At 46.6% G+C, this 17,552-nt stretch overlaps 1 protein-coding gene across 1 annotated transcript in view; it reads left to right on the forward strand.

Annotated features, from left to right (window-relative positions):
* Cht7 (chitinase 7) overlaps window positions 1-17,552 on the forward strand; it is a 45,071-nt gene that overhangs the window by 14,082 nt on the left and 13,437 nt on the right. Inside the window, exons 3-7 of the mRNA XM_071693945.1 lie at window positions 8,769-8,892; window positions 9,713-9,853; window positions 11,681-11,849; window positions 13,276-13,514; window positions 15,938-16,146. Of these exons, the coding sequence (XP_071550046.1) occupies window positions 8,769-8,892; window positions 9,713-9,853; window positions 11,681-11,849; window positions 13,276-13,514; window positions 15,938-16,146 (882 nt within the window). The remainder of the gene's footprint in view (window positions 1-8,768; window positions 8,893-9,712; window positions 9,854-11,680; window positions 11,850-13,275; window positions 13,515-15,937; window positions 16,147-17,552) is intronic.

Here is a 17,552-nt window from a genome sequence, read left to right on the forward strand (position 1 = left end):
TATTCATTGTATGTATAGATCATTGTGAAGTGCCTGAGGATTGGCGGAATGCATGAATTAAGGTGAGTGTTCAAACTAAATGGGCATAAGTCTACTGAGTATTCCGAGAAAAATGTATGGGAGGGCACTGATTGAGGGGGTAAAGGCATGTACAAAGCATCAGATTGGGGAAGAGCAGTGTGGTTTCAGAAGTGGTAGAGGATGTGTGGATCAGGTGTTTGCTTTGAAGAATGTATGTGAGAAATACGCAGAAAAGCAAATGGATTTGTATGTAGCATTTATGGATCTGGAGAAGGCATATGATAGAGTTGATAGAGATGCTCTGTGGAAGGTATTAAGAATATATGGTGTGGGAGGCAAGTTGTTAGAAGCAGTGAAAAGTTTTTATCGAGGATGTAAGGCATGTGTACGTGTAGGAAGAGAGGAAAGTAAATGGTTCCCAGTGAATGTCTTTTGCGGCAGGGGTGCGTGATGTCCCCATGGTTGTTAAATCTGTTTATGGATGGGGTGGTTAGAGAAGTAAATGGAAGAGTTTTGGAGAGAGGGGCGAGTATGCAGTCTGTTTGGGATGAGAGGGCCTGGAAAGTGAGTCAGTTGTTGTTCGCCTATGATAGAGCACTGGTGGCTGATTCGTGTGAGAAACTGCAGAAGTTGGTGACTGAGTTTGGGAATGGGTGTGGAAAAAGAAAGCTGAGAGTGAATGTGAATAAGAGCAAAGTTATTAGGTTCAGCAGGGTTAAGAGACAAGTTAGATAGGATGTACGTTTGAATGGAGAAATATGGGAGGAAGGGAAGTGTTTTAGATATCTGGGAGTGGACTTAGAAGCGAATGATGGAACCAAGGAAGTGGAAGCGAGTAATAAGATGGGGGAGGGGTGAAGATGTAGAATGTATGGAAGGAGAGAACGTCATCTCGGACAGCAAAAATGGAAATATTTGAAGGATTGTAGATCCAACAATGTTATATGGTTGTGAAGCGTGGGCTATAAATAGGGTTGTACAGGAGGTTGGATGTGCCGGAAATGAAAAGTCTGAGGAAAATATGTGGTGTGAGGTGGTTTGATCGAGTAAGTAACGTAAGGGTAAGAGAGATGTGTGGTAATAAAAAGTGTGTGGTTGAGAGAGCAGAAGAGGGTGTTTTGAAATGGTTTGGTCACATGGAGAGAATGAGTGAGGAAAGATTGACCAAGAGGATATATGTGTCAGAGGTGGAGAGAACGAGAAGTGAGAGACCAAATTGGAGGTGGAAAGATGGAGTGAAAAAGATTTTGAGCGATCGAGGCCTGAACATACAGGAGGGTGAGATGTGTGCAAGTAATAGAGTGAATTGGAACGATGTGGTATACCGGGGTTGACGTGCTGTCAATGGATTGAACCAGGGCATGTGAAGCGTCTGGGGTAAACCATGGAAAGTTTTGTGGGGCCTGGATGTGGAAAGGGAGCTGTGGTTTCGGTGCATTATACATGACAGCTAGAGACTGAGTGTGAGCGAATGTGGCCTTTGTTGTCTGTTTCCTGGCGCTACCTCGCTGAAGCGGGGGGTGGCGATGCTGTTTCCTGTGGGGCGAAGTAGCGCCGCGAATGAATATAAGCAAGCATGAATATGTACATGTGTATATATATGCATATGTGCGTGTATGGGCCTTCATGTGTGTACATATATATATATATATATATATATATATATATATATATATACTTCCCACGTATTCCCTGCGTGTCGTAGAAGGCGACTAAAATGGGAGGGAGCGGGGGGCTGGAAATCCCCCCCCCCCCCCCAAGAAAAAAGGGACAGAAAATGGGCCAAAGTTAGGATATTTTCCCTCTAATGCTCACCCATCTTGACGCTACCTTGCTAATGCGGGAAATGGCGAATATGTACGAAACAAACATATGACAAAACACACAAGATTAACGAAAACATAAAAATAACACTTACATGAGCTGGATAAGTTTGGAGTAACTTCATCTCTGCTTCCCACGTAATATCCTCTTATTCATTAACAAAGATCTTGGTCAATATATCTCCTTGTGATGTATTTCAACACAGAATTTTCTAGAAATTTCACTGTACAGCACTGTGGATTCAACATTTTTCAGAACTATGATCACTTAGCCATTTTTTTTCTCTTTCTTTTCCTACACTCACAGAGACACTCTTATTTCCACTCGTCTTGGTATGTCTTGTGAAACAGTGGGTAGTGACGCTGTTTCCTGTGGGGCGGGGTAGCGCCAGGAATGGATGAAGGAAAGGATTCATATGCACGTGTATATATGTACACCAGTAGCGTCTTAGCTACGTCTCTTCCTTGTACATCAACCGACTGTTCGAAGTCTATTTCATTCTTGTATTTCCTCTGACGATGTGATCACTACACGAAAGTGCACTTGGGAACTTGTGGTGTTTCATTTTCCAATGGTTTTATGCATATACTAGATCACACGCACCACTATGACCTCTTGTAATATATATATATATATATATATATATATATATATATATATATATATATATATATATATCTTTTTTGCTGTCTCCCGCGTTAGCGAGGTAGCGCAAGGAAACAGACGAAAAAATTACCCAACCCACCCACATACACATGTATATACATACACGTCCACATACGTAATTATACATACCTATACATCTCAACGTATACATATATATACACATACAGACATATACATATATACACATGTACATAATTCATACTGTCTGCCTTTATTTATTCCCATCGCCACTTCGCCACACATGAAATAATAACCCCCTCCCCCCTCATGTGTGCGAGGTAGCGCTAGGAAAAGACAACAAAGGCCACATTCCTTCACACTCTCTAGCTGTCATGTAATAATGCACCGAAACCACAGCTCCCTTTCCACATCCAGGCCCCATAGAACTTTCCATGGTTTACTCCTATACATGGGAGGGTATTGATTGAGAGGGTGAAGGCATGTACAGAGCATCAGATTGGGGAAGAGCAGTGTGGTTTCAGAAGTGGTAGAGGATGTGTGGATCAGGTGTTTGCTTTGAAGAATGTATGTGAGAAATACTTAGAAAAGCAAATGGATTTGTATGTAGCATTTATGGATCTGGAGAAGGCATATGATAGAGTTGATAGAGATGCTCTGTGGAAGGTATTAAGAATATATGGTGTGGGAGGCAAGTTGTTAGAAGCAGTGAAAAGTTTTTATCGAGGATGTAAGGCATGTGTACGTGTAGGAAGAGAGGAAAGTGATTGGTTCTCAGTGAATGTAGGTTTGCGGCAGGGGTGTGTGATGTCTCCATGGTTGTTTAATTTGTTTATGGATGAGGTGGTTAGGGAGGTAAATGCAAGAGTTTTGGAAAGAGTGGCAAGTATGCAGACTGTTGGGGATGAGAGAGCTTGGGAAGTGAGTCAGTTGTTGTTCGCTGATGATACAGCGCTGGTGGCTGATTCGTGTGAGAAACTGCAGAAGCTGGTGACCGAGTTTGGAAAAGTGTATGAAAGAAGAAAGCTGAGAGTAAATGTGAATAAGAGCAAGGTTATTAGGTTCAGTAGGGTTGAGAGACAAGTCAAGTGGGAGGTAAGTTTGAATGGAGAAAAATTGGAGGAAATGAAGAGTTTTAGATATCTGGGAGTGGATTTGGCAGCGGATGGAACCATGGAAGCGAAAGTGAGTCACGTGGTGGGGGAGGGGGCGAAGGTTCTGGGAACGATGAAGAATGTGTGGAAGGAGAGAACGTTATCTCGGAGATCACAAATTGGTATGTCTGAAGGAGGCGTGGGCCATAGATAGGGATGTGCGCAAGAGGGCGGATGTGCTGGAATTGAGATGTTTGAGGACAATGTGTGGTGTGAGGTGGTTTGATCGAGTGAGTAACGTAAGGGTAAGAGAGATGTGTGGAAATAAAAAGAGTGTGGTTGAGAGCAGAAGAGGGTGTTTTGAATTGGTTTGGTCACATGGAGAGAATGAGTGAGGAAAGATTGACCAAGGGGATATATGTGTCGGATGTGGAGGGAACAAGGAGAAGTGGGAGACCAAACTGGAGGTGGAAAGATGGAGTGAAAAAGATTTTGAACGATTAGGTATGCAAGGAAGAGTGAATTGGAACGATGTGGTATACCGGGGTCGACGTGCTGTTCAGTGGATTGAACCAGGGCATGTGAGGCATCTGGGGTAAACCATGGAAAGGTCTGTGGGGCCTGGATGTGGAAAGGGAGCTGTGGTTTCGGTGCATTATTACATGACAGCTAGAGACTGAGTGTGAACGAATGGGGCCTTTGTTGTCTGTTTTCCTTGCGCTACCTAGCTGAAGCAGGGAGTGGCGATGCTGTTTCCAATGGGGAGGGGGTAGCGACAGGAATGGATGAAGGCAAGGAAGTATGAATATGTATGAGTATGTATGTATACCTCTGAATGTGTGTATATATATGTTGATATGTATATGCATGTATATGCATGTATATGTGCGTATGTGGGCGTTTATGTATACATATGTATATATGAAAGGATAGGCCATTTATCGTGTTTCCTGGCGCTACCTCGGGAAACGGCAATCATGTATATGTGTGGTTTCAGAAGTGGTAGAGGATGTGTGGATCAGGTGTTTGCTTTGAAGAATGTATGTGAGAAATACTTAGAAAAGCAAATGGATTTGTATGTAGCATTTATGGATCTGGAGAAGGCATATGATAGAGTTGATAGAGATGCTCTGTGGAAGGTATTAAGAATATATGGTGTGGGAGGCAAGTTGTTAGAAGCAGTGAAAAGTTTTTATCGAGGATGTAAGGCATGTGTACGTGTAGGAAGAGAGGAAAGTGATTGGTTCTCAGTGAATGTAGGTTTGCGGCAGGGGTGTGTGATGTCTCCATGGTTGTTTAATTTGTTTATGGATGGGGTTGTTAGGGAGGTAAATGCAAGAGTCTTGGAAAGAGGGGCAAGTATGAAGTCTGTTGGGGATGAGAGAGCTTGGGAAGTGAGTCAGTTGTTGTTCGCTGATGATACAGCGCTGGTGGCGGATTCATGTGAGAAACTGCAGAAGCTGGTGACTGAGTTTGGTAAAGTGTGTGGAAGAAGAAAGTTAAGAGTAAATGTGAATAAGAGCAAGGTTATTAGGTACAGTAGGGTTGAGGGTCAAGTCAATTGGGAGGTGAGTTTGAATGGAGAAAAACTGGAGGAAGTGAAGTGTTTTAGATATCTGGGAGTGGATCTGTCAGCGGATGGAACCATGGAAGCGGAAGTGGATCATAGGGTGGGGGAGGGGGCAAAAATTTTGGGAGCCTTGAAAAATGTGTGGAAGTCGAGAACATTATCCCGGAAAGCAAAAATGGGTATGTTTGAAGGAATAGTGGTTCCAACAATGTTGTATGGTTGCGAGGCGTGGGCTATGGATAGAGTTGTGCGCAGGAGGATGGATGTGCTGGAAATGAGATGTTTGAGGACAATGTGTGGTGTGAGGTGGTTTGATCGAGTAAGTAACGTAAGGGTAAGAGAGATGTGTGGAAATAAAAAGAGCGTGGTTGAGAGAGCAGAAGAGGGTGTTTTGAAGTGGTTTGGGCACATGGAGAGAATGAGTGAGGAAAGATTGACCAAGAGGATATATGTGTCGGAGGTGGAGGGAACGAGGAGAAGAGGGAGACCAAATTGGAGGTGGAAAGATGGAGTGAAAAGGATTTTGTGTGATCGGGGCCTGAACATGCAGGAGGGTGAAAGGAGGGCAAGGAATAGAGTGAATTGGAGCGATGTGGTATACAGGGGTTGACGTGCTGTCAGTGGATTGAATCAAGGCATGTGAAGCGTCCGGGGTAAACCATGGAAAGCTGTGTAGGTATGTATATTTGCGTGTGTGGACGTATGTATGTACATGTGTATGGGGGGGGGGGGTTGGGCCATTTCTTTCGTCTGTTTCCTTGCGCTACCTCGCAAACGCGGGAGACAGCGACGAGGTATAAAAAAAAAAAAAAAAAAAAAAAAAAAAAAAAATATATATATATATATATATATATATATATATATATACATATATATACTTAAGAGGAAGAGGTATATCACTTCAACACTTTCAATACTTAACAAGTCACTTGGATAACACTTAAGAATATCTTATCTCTTATATTATCACACTAATTCACTGCAATAGTAGCAGGTCACCTGGGCGGCCAGGGTAGGTAAGGTCAACTGCTGTTAGTGTGGTGTGGGGCAATACAGTGGCTGGCCTAATGTAACGAGCTCCTGCCCCTTAAATAGGATAGGATAGGGTGAAAACCCTACTGTTTTCGTGAAGAAAATGACCCTTACCTGTTCTAACGGTCATCCGATTTCTTGCAGAGGATATTGTTCAAGTGATTTTTTTTACGTTCAAGGACCTTGAGTTTATATGGTGTTGACCTATTATTTTTGAAATAGTGTAAATATATGATGGATTTTGGATAGTTATGTAGCTAAGACGTGCTGAAAATTCATATATTTTCGTACTTGTGTTATATGAAATAAACATTATATATTTCCGTATATGACGACTTTCCACTTTAATTTCTTTTGAATTTAGTTTTGTTTTCATTTATTATTTAAAGACAATGACCTAAAATGAAGATTGGAAATATTTCATTGACATAAAAGCATGTATTTCCTTTGAACTATACTCAAAATCATTAAGAAATTGCTTGTCATAAATATAAGCTATAAACCAGTTTATATCATTCACACGATCATTATTTACATTGCAATAGACATAAGTAATTGAAATAAATGAAAATAAAACAAGGTGTTTGAACGCCCTTAGGCAATTTTCGAAAACTTCATTTTAGAATTATTTTCATTATAGTTATATATTAACCTCTATGTTTACGGAGAAATTAAGAGATATAGATTGACAATGATTAATAAACCGTTGCATTTTATATTTTTTGCATAAATTAAGTTATTTACAAGTTTCCAAGTTCGCTCCCATGTCGACCCTTCCCGCGCTCTGAGAGTTCATAATTACTTTATTATATTCTTATTTTTCCCCCGTCTCTCCCGCGTCCAAAGTAATTAACAACATAACCAAGAGTAGCAGAAAGTGTGACAACTATCAATGATATCATATTATCATACTCATAAGATCAACTTTATCAACAAATTGACATTGTAGTTTAGTTATTGGTTAGAATGGCATCGCACCACCAAGGCCTCTCTGGGTGTGTCTGTGTGCGTGTGTGTCTGTGGCTCAGTCGCTCCTCTGCAAGCAAGGGGTCATCTCGTCGTCCTTCATCTTCTCAGTCGTATATAATAATTCTCTTCACAACCACAACTGTGCCTCAGCTACTACTACTCCACACCGTGTTGTTCATCTTAGATGTTCATCTGTTCATCATGAACAGTTATATGTCCTCTACAGAACATATCTACATATTCTACATATATATATATACTATGTGGATATATACCCTCTATGTAAGTAAGAGTGTTTAATAATTTCTAATGTTCTCATCACATGTTGATTTACGTACGTGTTTGTTATCAGCTGAACTACACCTTAACAAAATTCTAAAGCATAACGACCCATTATCTCATCAATAACAGTAATGAATAACAGTAAGGTATATAACAGCTAATATAACAGTAATGAATAACAGTAAGGTATATAACAGCTAATATAACAGTAATGAATAACAGTAAGGTATATAACAGCTAATATAACAGTAATGAATAACAGTAAGGTATATAACAGCTAATATAACAGTAATGAATAACAGTAAGGTATATAACAGCTAATATAACAGTAATGAATAACAGTAAGGTATATAACACCTGATATAACAGTAATGCATAACAGGTATATAACAGCTAATATAACAGTAATGAATAACAGTAAGGTATATAACAGCTAATATAACTAATGAACAACAGTAAGGTATATAACAGCTAATATAACTAATGAATAACAATAACTTGTGTAACACCTCCTGTAACCCCGTGGTCAGCCCAGATGTAAACATAAACATAAGCGGCACCACGTGTGGTGTAGCTGACCCACAACAGCTGATAACATGTCAACCTGACCACGGTGGTGTAGCTGACTCACAACAGCTGATAACATGTCAACCTGACCACGTGTGGTGTAGCTGACCCACAACAGCTGATAACATGTCAACCTGACCACGTGTGGTGTAGCCAGCTCACAACAGCTGATAACATGTCAACATGACCACGTGTGGTGTAGCTGACTCACAACAGCTGATAACATGTCAACATGACCACGTGTGGTGTAGCTGACCCACAACAGCTGATAACATGTCAACCTGACCACGTGTGGTGTAGCCAGCTCACAACAGCTGATAACATGTCAACATGACCACGTGTGGTGTAGCCAGCTCACAACAGCTGATAACATGTCAACCTGACCACGTGTGGTGTAGCCAGCTCACAACAGCTGATAACATGTCAACATGACCACGTGTGGTGTAGCCAGCTCACAACAGCTGATAACATGTCAACCTGACCACGTGTGGTGTAGCCAGCTCACAACAGCTGATAACATGTCAACCTGACCACGTGTGGTGTAGCCAGCTCACAACAGCTGATAACATGTCAACCTGACCACGTGTGGTGTAGCCGACTCACAACGGCTGATAACATGTCAACCTGACCACGTGTAGCGTAGCCGACCCACAACAGCTGATAACATGTCAACCTGACCACGTGTGGTGTAGCTGACTCACAACAGCTGATAACATGTCAACATGACCACGTGTAGCGTAGCCGACCCACAACAGCTGACAACCTGACCACGTGCTCTCCCACAGAGCTGTACGAGGCGTTTGAGGCTGAGGCCGAGGAGAACGGTCGACCACGTCTCCTGCTGACAGCGGCTGTACCAGTGGGGCCTGACAACATCCGCGGTGGCTATGATATCCCCAACGTCAGCAAGTAAGTCACGCTGTCAGGAGGAGAGAGAGTGTGTGTGTGTTCACGTCGTCAGGAGATAGAGGGACTGTGTGTTTACGCCGTCAGGAGGAGATATATAGAATGTGTGTTTACGTCGTCAGGAGATAGAGGGACTGTGTGTTTACGCTGTCAGGAGGAGATAGAGAAAGTGTGTTTACGTCGTCAGGAGATAGAGAGATTGTGTGTTTACGTCGTCAGGAGGCGAGAGATATAGTGTGTGTTTACGCCGTCAGGAGATAGAGTGTGTGTTTACGTCGTCAGGAGATAGATAGAGTGTGTGTTTACGCCGTCAGGAGATAGAGAGATAGAGTGTGTGTTTACGCCGTCAGGAGATAGATAGAGAGAGTGTGTGGTGTGTTTACGTCGTCAGGAGGCGATAGAGAGATAGATAGTGTGTGTTTACGTCGTCAGGAGGCGATAGAGAGATAGATAGTATGTGTTTACGTCGTCAGGAGATAGATAGAGAGAGAGTGTGTGTGTGTTTTCTTTGTGCTCTCCCCTCACTCACCCCTCTCTCCCTCTCACCCCCACCCCTCTCTCCCTCACCTCTCACCGCCCCCCCTCTCTCCCTCACCTCTCACCCCCACCCCTCTCTCCCTCACCTCTCACCGCCCCCCCCTCTCTCCCTCACCTCTCACCGCCCCCCCTCTCTCCCTCACCTCTCACCCCCACCCCTCTCTCCCTCACCTCTCACCCCCACCCCTCTCTCCCTCACCTCTCACCGCCCCCCCCCCTCACTCACCCCTCTCACCCCCTCCTCCACCCCTCTCTCCCTCACCTCTCACCGCCCCTCTCCCACCAGGTACCTGGACTTCATTAACGTGATGGCATATGATTTCCATGGTAAGTGGGAGAACACGGTGGGGCACAACGCCCCGCTCTACGCCCCATCAGAGGACTCAGAGTGGCGTAAACAACTCTCCGTGGACCACGCCTCCAACCTGTAAGTGCCTGTAGCTGTTACCTGTAGACCTGTCAGTACCTGTAGCTTGGGCTCTTACCTGTAGACCTGTCTACCTGTAGCTTGGGCTCTTACCTGTAGACCTGTCATTACCTGTAGCTTGCGTTCTTACCTGTAGACCTGTCAGTACCTGTGGATTGGGCTCTTACCTGTAGACCTGTCATTACCTGTAGCTTGGGTTCTTACCTGTAGACCTGTCTACCTGTAGATTGGGCTCTTACCTGTAGACCTGTCAGTACCTGTAGATTGGGCTCTTACCTGTAGACCTGTACCTGTAGTTTGGGCTCTTACCTGTAGACCTGTCAGTACCTGTAGCTTGGGCTCTTACCTGTAGACGTGTCAGTACCTGTAGATTGGGCTCTTACTTGTAGACCTGTAAGTGCCTGTAGATTGTGCTGTTACTTGTAGACCTGTCAGTACCTGTAGATTCTGTTGTTACCTGTAGACCTGTCAGTTCCTGTAGCTTGGGTTCTTACCTGCAGACCTGTCAGTACCTGTAGATTGTGCTGTTACCTGTAGACCTGTCATTACCTGTAGCTTGGGCTGTTACCTGTAGACCTGTCAGTACCTGTAGATTGGGCTCTTACCTGTAGACCTGTCAGTACCTGTAGATTGTGCTCTTACCTGTAGACCTGTCATTACCTGTAGCTTGTGCTCTTACCTGTAGACCTGTCAGTACCTGTAGCTTGTGCTCTTACCTGTAGACCTGTTAGTACCTGTAGCTTGGGCGTTCTTTATCGTTCTTTATCGTACGTTATCGTGTTTATCTTTTGGGTTTATCTTCTTCTATCTCAGACCTCACACAACACACTCGTTATCTGAACACTACATGTGTTTATTGATGGATAAATGAAGTTTATTTATCCATACATAGACTTGGAGTCTATGAGTTTATTATAAAGGATATTTAATAGTCTTGTAATGAGTGGTTTTGTATGGTTTTTCTTCCCTCGTTATGTGGGTAGGGATGTAATCACCTGCTAATGATCTAATTAACACAAAAGTCTGATAAATGAGTTACGGTAATTCATCAGTTGTATGTATTATGTACTAAATTACATCAGTTAATTACTTTTATTATGAACCAACTGTTATTAACATCAGTTAATTACATTTATTATGAACCGACCTAATTACATCAGTTAATTACATTTATTATGTACCAACTGTTATTAACATCAGTTAATTACATTTATTATAAACCGACTTAATTACATCAGTTACATTTATTATGAATCTACTCTTAATTACATCAGTTAATTACATGTACCGGCTGTTAATGACTTCAGTTAATGACATCTCCAGGCTGTTAATGACAGTTAATTATATGTCAGTTAATGACCAGTTAATTATACATCAGTTAATGACATGTACCTGTCAGTTAATGACATGTACCTGTCAGTTAATGACATGTACCTCTCAGTTAATGACATGTACCTCTCAGTTAATGACATGTACCTCTCAGTTAATGACATGTACCTCTCAGTTAATGACATGTACCTCTCAGTTAATGACATGTACCTCTCAGTTAATGACATGTACCTCTCAGTTAATGACATGTACCTCTCAGTTAATGACATGTACCTCTCAGTTAATGACATGTACCTTTCAGTTAATGACATGTACCTCTCAGTTAATGACATGTACCTCTCAGTTAATGACATGTACCTCTCAGTTAATGACATGTACCTTTCAGTTAATGACATGTACCTCTCAGTTAATGACATGTACCTCTCAGTTAATGACATGTACCTCTCAGTTAATGACATGTACCTCTCAGTTAATGACATGTTTGGTCTGGTTACACAGGTGGGCCAAGTTGGGAGCGCCCAAAGAGAAGCTGATCATTGGTATGCCAACTTACGGTCGCTCCTTCACTCTCTCCAACCCGGGCCAAAACAATGTTAACTCCCCAGCCAGCGGTGGGGGAGACGCGGGCAAGTACACGGGCGAAGGAGGCTTCATGGCGTACTACGAGGTGAGGCACCCCAGACTCTAGATGGGGAGGGGAGGGGGGGAGATGTGTGAGGGGTGAGAGAGGATGGGGGAAGGGTGGGAGGATATGTGAGAGGATGGGGAGAGATGTGTGAGGGGTAGAGAGGATGGGGAGAGATGTGTGAGGGGTGAGAGGATGGGAGGATGGGGAGAGATGTGTGAGGGGGTGAGAGGAAGGGGAGAGAGATGTGTGAGGGGTAGAGAGCATGGGGAGAGAGATGTGTGAGGGGTAGAGAGGATGGGGAGAGATGTGTGAGGGGTGAGAGGATGGGGAGAGATGTGTGAGGGGTAGAGAGGATGGGGAGAATGTGAGAGGGGCGGTGGGAGGATGGGGAGAGATGTGTGAGGGGTGAGAGGATGGGGAGAGAGATGTGAGGGGGGAGAGAATGGGGAAAGAGATGTGAGGGGGGAGAGATATGTGGGGTAGAGAGGATGGAGAGAGATGTGAAGGGTGAGAGGATGGGGAGAGATGGGGATGTATACACGTAGGGGAGGAAAAGGGTAGAGTGGGAGAAGAGTTTTCGGGAGGGGTAAAAAGAAGGGGAGGATATTAGAGTGTAGATACATGTAATGGTAGTGATGGGGCGAAGGGTAATGGGTATCGAAGGGGTGTATGTAATGGGGTAGAAATAGGGGGTGATAATATAGTAGGCAGGACGTAATGAATGAAAGAGTATCTTTACGTGGATGTGATATAGGAGGGGTGACGGAGGCGTGAAGAGCATGTGCTTCGTGAGGTGCATCACCTAACCCTATGAATGTGATATAGGAGGGGCGACGGAGGCATGAAGAACATATATGTCATTAGACGCATCACCTAACCCTGTGAATGTGATATAGGAGGGGCGACGGAGGAGGCATGAAGAACATATATGTCATTAGACCTTTTACCTAACCCTTTAGATGTGATATAAGAGGGGCGACGGAGGCATGAAGAACATATGTCATTAAACGCATCACCTAACCCTGTGAATGTGATATAGGAGGGGCGACGGAGGCATGAAGAACATTTATATGTCATTAGACCTTTTACCTAACCCTTTAGATGTGATATAGGAGGGGCGACGGAGGCATGAAGAACAAATATGTCATTAGACCTTTTACCTAACCCTTTAGATGTGATATAGGAGGGGCGACGGAGGCATGAAGAACATATATGCCATTAGACGCATCACCTAACCCTATGAATGTGATATAGGAGGGGCGACGGAGAAGGCATGAAGAACACATACATACGCTGCCAGACGCATCACCCAACCCTGTGAATGTGATATAGGAGGGGCGACGGAGGAGGCATGAAGAACACATACATACGCTGCCAGACGCATCACCTAACCCTGTGAATGTGATATAGGAGGGGCGACGGATACGCTGCCAGGCGCATCACCTAACACCCATCTCTCTTCCAGGTGTGTGAACACCTGCGCACCGGAGGGGAATACATATGGCACGAAGAGATGCAGGTCCCCTACATGGTCAAAGACAAGTTGTGGGTAGGGTTCGATGACGAGCGGGCCATTCGTAACAAGATGAAGTGGATCAAGAAGAATGGCTTTGGTGGCGCCATGGTTTGGACCATCGACATGGACGACTTCACGGGCACCGTGTGTGGAGGCGGGGTCAAGTACCCGCTCATGGGGATCATGAGGTCAGTGGTCTCTCCCCTCAGTCCCCTTCCCCTCTCTTCCCTCCTTCCTTCCTTCCTTCCTTCCCTCACTTCCCTCCTTCCTTCCTTCCCTCACTTCCTTCCCTCCTTCCTTCCCTCACTTCCCTCCTTCCTTCCTTCCCTCACTTCCCTCCTTCCTTCCTTCCCTCACTTCCCTTCTTCCTTCCTTCCCTCACTTCCTTCCCTCCTTCCTTCCCTCACTTCCCTCCCTCCTTCCTTCCCTCACTTCCCCTCATTATTGTACGGGAGGTTATGAGTGCCCATTGAAAGTGAGGGTTTGTTTTAGAAGTGGGTGGTTAAGAGGGGGAAGGGGGGGGTCATGTTCTTCCCCTCCCGATCTCCCCCTTCCTCCTCTCCTCTCAAGGGGGGGTCATGTTCTTCCTTCCCCCCTTTCTCTCTCCCCTCTCCTCTCCTCTCGAAGGGGGGGTCATGTTCTTCCTTCCCACCTCTCTCTCTCTCCCCTCTCCTCTCCTCTCAAAGGGGGGGTCATGTTCTTCCTTCCCCTCTCCTCTCCTCTCGAAGGGGGGGTCATGTTCTTCCTTCCCTCTCTCTCTCCCCTCTCCTCTCCTCTCAAGGGGGGGTCATGTTCCCCCCCTCCCCCTCTCTCATGGGGGGGGGTCATGAGGTCATTGTAACCCCCTCACTTCTACTACCCCTCACCCTCACCCCTCACCCACCCCTCATTGTAACCCCCACCCCCTTCCCTACTCCTCCTCATAGCTGCATGAGGGGTCATGCAGAGAGGGGAATGGGTGGTGGGGAGTCTGTGTGCTGAAAGTGATTAAAAAAAATGGATGAAGATGACGGCAATGATCATCATATTCGCTCACCATTTTCCTCACGACACTCATGTTCATCATCATGAACCACCCCCCTCCTCTACCCCACTCCACCACTCTTCTAACAACACCCCACTCCCCTCTCCAACCCTCCCCTTCCCACTCTAACCCCTCTCTTCTAACACGCCACACCTCTAACACTCTAACACCTGTTCCTTCCAGCTTCTAACAGCTCTCCCTTGTGACAAATCACCTCTCCCCCCACTCACCTACTCTCACTGCCCCCCCTCTCACCCAGCAATCACCTCTCCCCCACTCACCTACTCTCACTGCCCCCCCTCTCACCCAGCAATCACCTCTCCCCCACTCACCTACTCTCACTGCCCCCCCCCTCTCACCCAGCAATCACCTCTCCCCCACTCACCTACTCTCACTGCCCCCCCTCTCACCCAGCAATCACCTCTCCCCCACTCACCTACTCTCACTGCCCCCCCCCTCTCACCCAGCAATCACCTCTCCCCCCACTCACCTACTCTCACTGCCCCCCCCCTCTCACCCAACAATCACCTCTCCCCCCACTCACCCACTCTCACTACCCCCCCTCTCACCCAACAATCACCTCTCCCCCCACTCACCCACTCTCACTACCCCCCCCTCTCACCCAACAATCACCTCTCCCCCCACTCACCCACTCTCACTACCCCCCCTCACCCAACAATCACCTCTTCCCTCTCCCACAGATGCCTTTTCCACCTCTTATTCCCCCCCCCCCTCACATTTCTCTCATTCTAACACCCTTTTCCACCTTTCCCTCTCCCCTTTTCCACCTTTCCCTCTCCCCTTTTCCACCTTTCCCTCTCCCCTTTTCCACCTTTCCCTCTCCCCAGAGCCACTTTCCCTCTCCCCTTTTCCACCTTTCCCTCTCCCCAGAGCCACTTTCCCTCTCCCCTTTTCCACCTTTCCCTCTCCCCAGAGCCACTTTCCCTCTCCCAGCAGATCCATCACCCATTTTCTACCCTTTCCAACATATCTCCCCCTTCCCCTTCCCTCTCTTCCCCTTCTCTCCCATCACTGAATACCTATCTTTGCACCTCTTCTCCAACACCCTTCCTCCTCACCATCATCTCCAACACCCCTCCCCACCATCATCATTATCTCCAACACCCCTCCCCACCATTATCATCATCGCCTCCAACACCTCTCCTCCCCACCATCACCATCTTCTCCAACACCCCTCCCCACCATTATCATCATCTCCAACACCCCTCCCCAATCACCAACCATCTCCTCCCCACCACCATCATCCCCAACACCCCTCCCCCTCTCCACCATCACCATCACCAACTCCCCTCCTCCTCTCCACCATCACCAACACCAACACCCCTCCTCCTCTCCACCATCACCATCACCAACACCCCTCCTCCTCTCCACCATCACCATCATCTCCAACACCCCTCCCCACCATCATCACCAACACCCCTCCTCCTCTCCACCATCCCCAACACCCCTCCTCCTCTCCACCATCATCATCACCAACACCCCTCCTCCCCCTCTCCACCATCACCAACACCCCTCCTCCTCTCCACCATCCCCCATTCCCCCATTTCATCCCTTCACCCATTCCAGGGAGGAGATGATGGGCATCAAACGTGGAGGTGAGGACGTGGACTGGGCAGCCGTGACCCGGGTCTCTGTTGCCACGAAGACCACCCTCCCGCCGCCCATAACCATAGACCCCATGGTCCTCATCCGGGAGCACCACACCAACCTGGCCAAACAGGTCGCTGCTGGCCAGAACGCTGCCCCGAGGATTGATCTCATCCCTACAGTACCCAGTAAGTGTCCTGGTCCACGTTCAAAAAGAGAACGCACCCCAGGTGGATGCGTTCCATTCTAGGGGGGGGGTCCTTGGGAGGTCTAACTTAAAAGCGGGAGGTGTTGGGTGGGTGGGTTCTAATCTCTTCAGTCCCCAGTAAGTGTCGTGGTCCACGTTCAAAAAGAGAACACAGACCCTAGGTGGGTGCGTTCAGTTGATGCGTTCCATTCCAGGGGGTCCTTGGGAGGTCTAATTTAAAAGAGGGGGGTGTTGGGTTCTAATCTCTTCAGTCCCCAGTAAGTGTCGTGGTCCACGTTCAAAAAGAGAACGCACCCCCCAGGTGGGTGCGTTCAGTTGATGCGTTCCATTCCAGGGGGTCCTTGGGAGGTCTAACTTAAAAGAGGGGGGTGTTGGGTTCTAATCTCTTCAGTACCCAGTAAGTGTCGTGGTCCACGTTCAAAAAGAGAACGCACCCCAGGTGGATGCGTTCCATTCTAGGGGGTCCTTGGGAGGTCTAACTTAAAAAGTGGGGGGTCAACGTTGGGTGGATGGGTTCTAATCTCTTCAGTCCCCAGTAAGTGTCGTGTTCGACGTTCAAAAAGAGAACACAGACCCTAGGTGGGTGCGTTCAGTTGATGCGTTCCATTCCAGGGGGTCCTTGGGAGGTCTAACTTAAAAGAGGGGGGTGTTGGGTTCTAATCTCTTCAGTACCCAGTAAGTGTCGTGGTCCACGTTCAAAAAGAGAACGCACCCCAGGTGGGTGCGTTCCATTCTAGGGGGGGGGTCCTTGGGAGGTCTAACTTAAAAAGTGGGGGGTCAACGTTGGGTGGGTGGGTTCTAATCTCTTCAGTCCCCAGTAAGTGTCGTGGTCCACGTTCAAAAACAGAACGCACCCCCCAGGTGGGTGCGTTCAGTTGATGGGTTCCATTCCAGGGGGTCCTTGGGAGGTCTAACTTAAAAGAGGGGGGTGTTGGGTTCTAATCTCTTCAGTACCCAGTAAGTGTCGTGGTCCACGTTCAAAAAGAGAACGCACCCCAGGTGGATGCGTTCCATTCTAGGGGGTCCTTGGGAGGTCTAACTTAAAAAGTGGGGGGTCAACGTTGGGTGGGTGGGTTCTAATCTCTTCAGTCCCCAGTAAGTGTCGTGTTCGACGTTCAAAAAGAGAACACAGACCCTAGGTGGGTGCGTTCAGTTGATGCGTTCCATTCCAGGGGGTCCTTGGGAGGTCTAACTTAAAAGAGGGGGGTGTTGGGTTCTAATCTCTTCAGTACCCAGTGTGTCGTGGTCCACGTTCAAAAAGAGAACGCACCCCCAGGTGGGTGCGTTCCATTCTAGGGGGGGGGGTCCTTGGGAGGTCTAACTTAAAAGTAGGGGGTCAACTTTGGGTGGATGGGTTCTAATCTCTTCAGTCCCCAGTAAGTGTCG

Source organism: Panulirus ornatus, chromosome 4 (assembly GCF_036320965.1).
Source record: "Panulirus ornatus isolate Po-2019 chromosome 4, ASM3632096v1, whole genome shotgun sequence".
NCBI classification, from domain to species: Eukaryota; Metazoa; Arthropoda; class Malacostraca; order Decapoda; family Palinuridae; genus Panulirus; species Panulirus ornatus.